Below are 9,272 nucleotides of genomic sequence, written 5' to 3'. Positions count from 1 at the left end.
GAAAGTTTCATAAAAATCTATCCAGTGATTCATGAGATATTTCGCTAACAGACCGAAGTACAAACAAGACCTTTAACACACAAGCCAACACATTGTTTGCCAGCCTTTCACCTCTCAACAGCAAGTGATAAAAGATTGATCTGTTAAGATACGGTGTCTTTGTTTTATTTGTTTATTATTTTTGTTTTTATTTTTCAGTATGGCAGCTGCATGCAAGGCCCATCAGGCACCCCTGGCAGAGATGGTAACCCTGGAGCCAACGGCATTCCAGGGACTCCAGGTATCCCGGGCCGTGATGGGCTGAAAGGTGAAAAAGGAGAATGTGTCAGCGAGATTTTCGAGGAGCCGTGGAAACCCAACTACAAGCAGTGTGCCTGGAGCGCCCTGAATTATGGGATCGACCTGGGTAAAGTGGCTGTGAGTATCTCCACGGGCCTCCCAGTCCATGCAGACCCACATACATGTTCCACACCTGCACACAACTGACCCCATGCTGTGTCTCAGGACTGCACGTTCACCAAGCTGCGCTCAGACAGCGCTCTCAGAGTCCTCTTCAGCGGCTCGCTGCGACTCAAGTGCAAGAACGCATGCTGCCAGAGGTGGTACTTCACCTTTAACGGAGCAGAGTGCACCGGACCCCTGCCTGTAGAGTCCATCATTTACCTCGACCAGGGCAGTCCAGAACTCAACTCAACCATCAACATCCACAGGACGTCCTCAGGTATGATCAAAATCTACCAGTTTATCGTGCTGTCGCTTTTCTGAACCACCAACGCATTTAAAAATGATCGGATGCAATAATGTAACACGGCTCTAAAGGAATATGATTTGAGGAAATCTGAGACTGTAGAGTTACACAGCCTTAAATATGGAGACAACCAAAAAAAGAAGTACAAAATATTCCAAAGGTCAACACGGGGGTGGAAGGATCTTAACTGGGATCTCATCTGATGTGTCTGTGCTTCAACTGCTTAAAGTTGAATAAAGAAAAAGCCTTTTTTAACCACATAAATCTTGTGAAATGCTAGATGAAACAATATACATGAATAATGCATACAGGATATAATCTGAATTATTCAGCTGGAGGTGGAATGTGCAACAGCAGATGCCAGATTCACTCATCTAGTCAAGTCAAGTCAAATTTATTTATAAAGCTCTTTTGAAACAGCAGCTGTTACCAAAGTGCTTAACGATAACCTCAAGGCAGTAATTAAAGAAAATAATAATAATAACAAGATGTAATTAAAAGTATCAAAAATAAAAACACAAAAACAATGAGAAACGATAAAATACTAAATCAGATCAGATTGTGTTAAACGTCAGTGAATACATGTGTGTTTTTAGGAAATTTAAAAACAGGAAGTGAAGTGGCCTGTCTAATGTTGGGGGGCAGATTGTTCCTGTTTGGGGCCCATGACTGAAAAAGCTCGATCTCCTCTGAGCTTCAACCAAAAGCAGCTGGTCTGATGATCTCAGCGCCCGAGAAGGAACATAAAGTTGAAGTAGATCAGAGAGATATGCGAGTGCAAGGTCATTTAGGCACTTAAAGGTCAACAGGGGAATTTAAAAATCAATTTTAATACGTACAGGGAGCCAGTGAAGGGAGGACAAAACTGGTGAAATATGATCAAACCTATGAGTTCCTGTGAAGAGCCGAGCTGCAGCATTTTGGACAAGCTGGAGACATGAAAGGGACACCTGACACAATGACTTCAGTTGCTTGATCGTTGCAACCTAAAAATTTGAAACCATCAATGCCTTAATGTCATCAAGACATTTTAACAGAGGGTGAACGAAGCAAGAAGTATTTGGCTTTAAGCATTTTCAGCATAGCAATGAAACGAAAGACTATGTTTCCTCAGACCTCAAGGGTGGCAGATACAATGAAAACACAAGGGGTCTAAGAATAGAGCCTTGCGAGACCCCACAGGAAAGAGGCACAGAAGCAGATAAACTATTACAAACATTAACACAAAAACTCTTTGTTTTTGAGCTAGATCGACAGTAGTCAAAATAAGAACAACAAAAAAAATGCCTCTGCATACTGCCTGTCACCTTCTTTCTGCTAGACGTTTTACACTAAGATCATCTCATGATGAGAGGGGAGGAAGTTCTAGCTGCTCTGGTCAGTTTGTGTGCAGTCTAACACAATACTGTGAGATCTCACATCATCTGCTAGTGCTCAGATTATATGTTGAAGATGACTCAGCTACAGCCACCCCAAATTTTAGCTCAGTATTTGGAAAAAAAGGTGCTAAGAGTGGGGGGGGGGGGGATTTGTTTGAATTTCTCAGGTTTGTTCATTAGCGTGATATTGACAGACGGATTGGTGCAGCTTCTGCAGTATTGTGTACACTGTGCCGGTCTGTTGTGGTGAAGAGGGAGCAGAGCTGCAAGGCGAAGCTGTTTATCTACATTCCTACGCTCATTTATGGCCACAACCGACCGAAACAGTGAAATTGCAGATACAAGCAAATAAATTTAGGTTTTCTTCTCAGTGTAGCTGGACCGTCCTTTAGAGAGGGTGAGAAGTTATCTGGGAGAGACTCGGAGTAAACCACTGCTCCTCCTCATTGAGAGGCGCCAGTTGATTTGAGCATCTGGTAAGGATGCTCCCTGGACCTCCTTAAAGGAGGCGTTACAGACATGTCAAATCTGACTGGCTGGCCAAGAAGGAGTCCAGAGTGGAAATAAGAAAATATTTGGTTGACTTACCTCAACCATTCACACCAGGTGTATTGTACATTTATATAGACAACTGAAGTACTGCATTTTAAATCCAAAGAAAGGTTTGACAACAAAACTGGACTTTTATTCTGTAGCTGAAGACATTTGGATTTTCATCCGAGGAATTACATTTTTTATTGATAAATCCTCTTGGATGGAAAGCAAAACATCTTCAGCTGCAGAATAGAAGTCCAGTTTGTTTTTTTATAACCATTTTTGAATTTACCATGTCCTACATGACTGAGTCTTCACCACGGTGTTATTTTAATGCCAACAACAATCCAGGAACTCTGAAACACTGTTCTCCTGCTGCTCCTAAATCCAAGTGATCACTCAAACACTGCACAAGAGTTTACAGGTACTGTTCGAGTGCCATCAGCTTCAACACAACGTGTTGACCTGTTTGTGACTCTTAAGAACCCAAAGTTCTACCAGTTCACACATAGAACCAGGTAATTAATGTTCGTTTCATCCTGCATTCTTAGAAACGGCTCGATACAGAAATGTGCTCAATCTGAAAGATTGTTGCCATTCTTCTCCATGATCAGTGGAAACGTTAGTTGGCAGCTAAACCTAAGGACTGGAAATGAATCAAACTGAAGCAAACGGAACTGACAAACCCTGTAAACAGAAGAGCGTCTCACTTTGTCCAAGGGGGACATTTTGGTATTGGCAAAAAATATCTAATTAATTACTGGACAAAATTTGAATAACCACTGGGCACTTAACTTTACGGATACAACTTGAAATAAGGTGTGGTAGTAGATTAGAGCAATGGTTCCCAACACTGGTCCTTGAGGAACACCATCCTGAATGTTTCAGTTGTTTCTCTGCTCCAACACACCTGATTCAGTGATTTACAGTAATTACTTTAAGTTCTGCTGAAGCCACCTGTTCACCCAAATCAGGTGTCAAAGCAAGAAAACAAAATGCGCACAATGGTGTTCCTCAAGGACCGGGGTTGGGAACCATTGGCTTAAGAGTGATCTCAAACACATGAGCCCCAACACATTTCAAAAGCTTTTTTTTTTAAATGCCATGTTTTGTGTCCTCCTGTCCAGTTGAAGGTCTGTGTGAGGGCATCAAAGCGGGGCTGGTGGATGTGGCCGTGTGGGTGGGGACCTGCGCAGACTATCCCAGAGGCGACGCATCTACAGGCTGGAACTCTGTCTCCAGGATTATCATCGAGGAGCTGCCTAAATAAGAGACAAAGTTACATGAGAGGAGGTGTCCAGTCCTTGTAGCGTTCTGTTATCTGGCCCTCCCAAACGATCAGGTTCTGCTTTCTGAGGCGTCGCAGCTTCACTGATTGTAACTTGAATGTTTTCGTTTAACTTCCAGCTGACGAGCCCGTAAACAAACAAAAGTGTGGTTCTGTCTGCTAGAAACACTCTGTACTGTAGCCGAGTCTGCTGGTGGCTAACAGCCATTAACATTTACAGTGTTTATACTCCATGTTGTGTGTTTTTACAATTATTACTGTCAATAAAGACCTTTTTTAAAAAGATTTGAACTCTAAAAGATACTCCTGCTTGTTACGGTTTACAGATCTACAGACCACACATTCACAATATCTAAATAACATTTAATGTGCTTACATATCGAGCTAAATAAACTTCTTTTATTAAAAACTGTTTTAAAAAGGACATAATTTAGAGCAAAACCATTTGAAAGAATGGATGTGTTTTAAACAAAAACCACCATCACTGCTGCCTTTCACAACAGACTAGTGTAAAAGAAACTAATATGAACACGTGCAACAAGAGACCTGAGAACATCGTCGCGTCAACAAAACGATTTTAAATATTCCACGGTTTGTTTTTTCTCTTTCTGCTGCCAAGAAACATTGTAAACAACTGCCGCACTGTCCAACCTGTATCTGTGCGTTTCAATCACAGGCTCATGATTCACAAATAATATACATTTTAAACTTAAATAAAAACTAATCCAGCTGTTGGTTGGTCGTTTGTTTCACTTGGCAGCGTCCCTCCTCCTCTTCTCCACAAACCCAACAGCCAAACAGGAACAGTCCCTGCTTTGTCTCCACGTGGCTCCATGTCAGCGTGAGTCCACGACGGGGTTTATTTAGTCCCCAGGAGGAAGCGGGACACGTTCTCGTAAACCACAAAGGTGATGCAGCAGGCAGGGGTGACGCGGATCAAGTTGGGAACGATGCCTTTGTAGAAACCTTTGGCGCCTTCGTTCCTGCAGAGAAAGTCGGGAGATTCAATCCAACCGGACTCGGAACACACATTCACTCTTCCTACTAAAAGTACAGGAAGAGTGAGCTCAGTTCCTTTACTTTGTAGACTGAAAACATCTGGGTTTGACGTCAATAGATAAACGAGAGAGCAACAGTTAAGCTTTTACTTCCAGGTGTTCACATCTGGATCAGATAATACAGCTTAGAAGACGGCATTAACAGCTCAAGTCAATCAGTGCACAACATTTACGTGTTGAATAAATGAATACATTTTATTCATCAAACTTCATCACAAACAATTTATTCAAGGACGTATTTCTATATAATTATTCATTTCAATAAATATATCGGCCTAGCCATTCTAATCTTGTTAGTTAAATAATCTTAAGCATGTTCTTAAGAAAAAGGAAGTTGAATTTTTGAACTTGCTGTTCTTTATGAATGAAGACTTGGTGAGAGCAGTTTGATTATCTTTTTATAACTTTATTTGTTGGATTGTTTTATTTTAAGCAGAGAAATAAATAAATCATGCTTAAATCTGCAAGTCTGAGTTAACAAGGACACGTTCGAACTATTGTTGTAGTGCCTTTAATTTCTTCCTGGAGTTTTAGGCTTTGTCAAGTCGGGCTAAAAGAAGAAAGCTGTACTTTATGAAACTTGCTTCGCAGTGTACCCCTCAGTGACGGAGTACTCAGCCATGCTGTGAGCGGCTCAGCATCGTACCTCCACGTCCGACTCATGACGTCCACAACTCCGTTGTATTTGTTGTGCTGGTCTTGCAAGCGAACTCGAACCACCTGATATGGGTACGTTGTGGCCACAGCAAACAGTTTGGATAATGCTGCCATCGTGATGTATTCCAGAGTGTTCTGTTTATAAAACACAAATGGAGACAAAGGGTGAGCAGAGCAGGAAAACTGACCGTTGACTTACGGGCTCCCCTCTTTAAGCTTTCACTCACCAACTTTGTATCTGTGGGAACATTTTTGTACTTGCTGTAGGTTCTTTTCAGCTCTTCGTAGGCCATGAACTGCAGCGCTCCATGTGAGGTACCAAACAGACCGGGAACAAAACCCTTTAACACACATATTCAGCAAGTTATTCTCTGAACAAACAAAGAATGCACCAGCACAGCTACAAAAGTTAAATGACTACTGGTGCCCTCTAGTGGCCAGTGATGGTATAATGCTAAAATAAATTCCAAGTGGAACTTGGACAGAAGCAGAGCAGCATTATTGCTTATTGTTTAACCTTTAGCTAACATAACCTTCATTAAAGCACTGAGCCCCAGAACAAACTGAAGTGTCACCCTGTACAGTCCTGGGACGCCCTCATTGCGGTAGATCTTAACCAGAGCGTCCACCATCCCCTTGTACTGCTTACTGGTTTGGTCAGAGTTGTATTGCAGAACAATCTGGGTTTTAGTGACCCAGATCGGGTTGGTTATAATAAGAGTCAGGATACCTGTGGAGAAGGAGCAGGAATCAAGTCACTGTGAAGTTCAGACAATCGGTTGAAGCAGTTCATTAGGTACACTTTAGTGTTGACACAGGTAGCTCGCTGAGCAAACTCTTATATTAATTTATATGTTTTGTCAAACATAACAGTGTTTTCAAGAGGTGAAAGGTGAATTAAGCTTATAGAAAGGACCCAAGGCCTCCGTGTTACACTTGCTCTTTCTGCAAATATTAAAACACAAATAAATAGCTGACAAGGTCTGTCGATGTTAATTTGATTTATATAGCACATTTAAAAACAACAACGCTGACCAAAGTCCTTCTGTGATGGATTTATTTTGTGTGTTTGGACTTTGTTTCCATTTTATTATCTCTTAATACAAATTAAGAAGCTAAACATGGAGGCGCATCAGGTAAGTACAGTAGGTGTTGAAAAACCAACAACTCTGATCTGTTCCGAGTGGTGAAATTAGACAAATAGCATCAAAAAGTCAAAAATCACAAAGTCAATTAACTGAAATCCTTGTTTATACATTTGTAGTATTATATAATAAATAGTCCCCCCCATTTCTTTCAGCGGCTCCCTCCTTCAGGGGTCACCACAGTGAACTAAGTCGCACGAAGACCTGGCAATTATTTTTACACCAGATGCCCTCCCTGACACCACAGACCACCGAGCTACCACAGCCCTCGGTGTGGAGCAGAGAGCTGCTATCTAGGGCGCCTGGGGGAGCAGATGGTGGAGGTTAAGGGCCTTGCTCAAGGGTTCAGAGTGGGGCAAATGAGGGTGGAGGCAGGTGTGGGTGCTTCACTTTTCCCACCCACATTTTTGTTGTTGTCAGAACAGGGAGTTGAACCTACGATCTTCCGATCACAGACCCACCTTCTCCAACCTCTGCGCCACCACCACCCTATATTTAATAAATATAGGTTATAACTAATAAATAAGGTTGTGACAGCAATTACAGCTAGGATTACCGGTAAGCCGTTTCTTGTGCACCTGCAATTTGTGTAAAATGTACAAAAACCATTGAAGCATCATCGAGTCTCTTCAGAATAATGGGCCATTAGGACCAGAAAGACTACACTCTATTGTAGACTACTTGACAAATGAAATTTCAAAACTGTGACCCATCGATCTACTTTTAATACAGGGGACATCGTTGCACTTGGCATGTGTGAGCGTGTTAATAAGGTTTTTATCTTTTCTGCCTTCAGTTTCAGCAGAAATCCTTGAGGACGCTTCTTTAACTACCTACGCCTGTTTCCATGAACAGGAACCAGACTGATGTGAGCTGACCAGGGATGCTGTGCACACATCTGTATCAGCTCATACCTGCATTACCCTGCTGGTATTGGCTGTGTGCTGATGATATGGGGGGGGGGGGGGGGGGGTTGTCTGTTCAAACTGGACTGCAACAAACCTGCTTCGGCCGCTGACACCAGGTGTTCTCCTGCGCTCAGTTCATCCTGTCGCCCTTCCTTTGTGTAACCTTTGATCGCATTATAACTGTAAGGAAACATAAGGAGGCGTCACGCAGCACGGCACAGGAAAACGTCACCATTACTGTTGAACACATCCTCCATCACTTGTAGTGAAACAGGTGTACGTACAAGAAGAAGTAGAAACCCCAAGATGCTCCAGCACCCCAAACATTGGGCGTCACCCCCTGGTAAAGACCCCTCAGGCCCTCCTGGTGCCACACACTCTTCATGCAGTGAAGCATCCCACTGTACTTGGGTCTTAACTCCAGGCCATCACTTACTGTTAGAAGACACGTGATGTGTTTAGGCAGCAGAATAACACAAAGGACACGTGCATATTTAAAAACAACCGGAAGCTCATGTTATATAATGTTCCTAACAGCTTATTCCTACCTGCAAACCTGATCTTGACGAGATCGAGCGGGTGAAGCACCAGCGTGGACACGACCCCCCCGCTGAGTCCTGCCACCAGGTTTTCTACTTTCACATGGCTGAACACCTGCTGGACACTTCCGGCTACAGAGACTGCGGAGACCCGCTTCCTGGGCGGTCCGGTCTCGGTAACCGTCCCGTGGTTTGGAGCGGAGCTCATGATGACGTTAAACTCAGCGGAAGCTAGCCAAGTTTACAGCCGCGCGTGCTCAAAACGACCTTAATTTACTCTGAGGAACAGAGCCGACCTCTTAAAACTGCTGCAGCGCTTCAATAAAACAACGAGGCCATAAAGGGCGCTCATTTTTACTGCAGGCCAAGAACTGCACGGCGTTTTGACGCAGCACTCCCCAGATACGACAGGGTTTACCGTTAACAACTACAAGCACTCGCTCAGTGTTCTGCGCAGCCGCAGGAAGTTACTTCCTGTTTTTCATTTCCTGTTTGAATTTTCAAAATAAAACACGTCTTTGACAGCCCGCGAATTTTGTTGTTAAACAATAAAGTTTTCTAAGACTGCAAAAGAGTTTTTGATGATACATACAATATACTTCTTCATTTGTATTTATTTTTAGACACGGATACGTTTGTTGGTACCCTTGTAGCTTGTTGAAACAATGTTTAATTTCTCTTGAAAAGTAAAAGCATTGTCTATTTGCCTGAATATGCCTTTAGTGTGTGACAAAGTGAACAAAACAATGTGAAAATACATTATTTGTTGTTTATTTTACCAAGGTATGCTGAAATAGTCCAGACAGATTTATCCTTAATAATCCTTACCATGTTTCAAACTTTGACTCTATCATAGCCTTCAAGCTTCTCATCAGCCATTCATTTGATTTAAAGGTTGCAAACAGCCATTGGGTAGTTTTATGCTACTGTGTTCCCAACACTCAACATGGAGCAAAGAAAGCAAAGGCGAGAGCTGCGAGGAGCTCAGAAAGACCATCACAGTTAACCACGTTAAA

General features: G+C 42.6%; 2 protein-coding genes across 3 annotated transcripts in view; one reads left to right on the top strand and one right to left on the bottom strand.

Moving 5' to 3' along the window:
- The window catches only part of LOC119410237 (collagen triple helix repeat-containing protein 1-like), an 8,967-nt gene extending 5,036 nt beyond the window's left edge, over positions 1 to 3,931 (top strand). For both annotated transcript variants that reach the window (XM_037677149.1, XM_037677148.1), the window contains 3 exons: positions 199 to 417; positions 505 to 721; positions 3,789 to 3,931. In XM_037677149.1, the coding sequence (XP_037533077.1) occupies positions 199 to 417; positions 505 to 721; positions 3,789 to 3,931 (579 nt within the window). The remainder of the gene's footprint in view (positions 1 to 198; positions 418 to 504; positions 722 to 3,788) is intronic.
- A 603-nt stretch (positions 3,932 to 4,534) lies between these two features.
- LOC119410236 (mitochondrial folate transporter/carrier) lies at positions 4,535 to 8,689 on the bottom strand. Its single transcript, XM_037677147.1, has 7 exons — positions 8,266 to 8,689; positions 8,002 to 8,152; positions 7,812 to 7,897; positions 6,240 to 6,394; positions 5,892 to 6,005; positions 5,654 to 5,799; positions 4,535 to 4,932 (listed from the first exon to the last, which is right to left on the bottom strand). Exons 1-7 carry the CDS (start codon positions 8,462 to 8,464, stop codon positions 4,809 to 4,811), a joined length of 975 nt encoding a protein of 324 aa, XP_037533075.1. The 5' UTR covers positions 8,465 to 8,689; the 3' UTR covers positions 4,535 to 4,808.
- Positions 8,690 to 9,272: the final 583 nt, after the last annotated feature.

This window comes from Nematolebias whitei, chromosome 5 (assembly GCF_014905685.2).
Source record: "Nematolebias whitei isolate Nwh7 chromosome 5, NemWhi1, whole genome shotgun sequence".
Classification (NCBI taxonomy): Eukaryota; Metazoa; Chordata; class Actinopteri; order Cyprinodontiformes; family Rivulidae; genus Nematolebias; species Nematolebias whitei.
This window is presented reverse-complemented; position numbering and strand designations above follow the sequence as displayed.

Bases quoted from the DNA above. Each gene is read 5' to 3' on its own strand.
- LOC119410236 (XM_037677147.1), bottom strand. From the start codon at position 8,464: ATGAGCTCCGCTCCAAACCACGGGACGGTTACCGAGACCGGACCGCCC. The intron at 6,395-7,811 runs GTTTGTTGCAGT...CCTTCTCCACAG, and splicing joins GGTGTCAGCGGCCGAAGCAG to GTATCCTGACTCTTATTATA. The intron at 4,933-5,653 runs GTACGATGCTGA...CTTTCTCTGCAG, and splicing joins GTCATGAGTCGGACGTGGAG to GAACGAAGGCGCCAAAGGTT.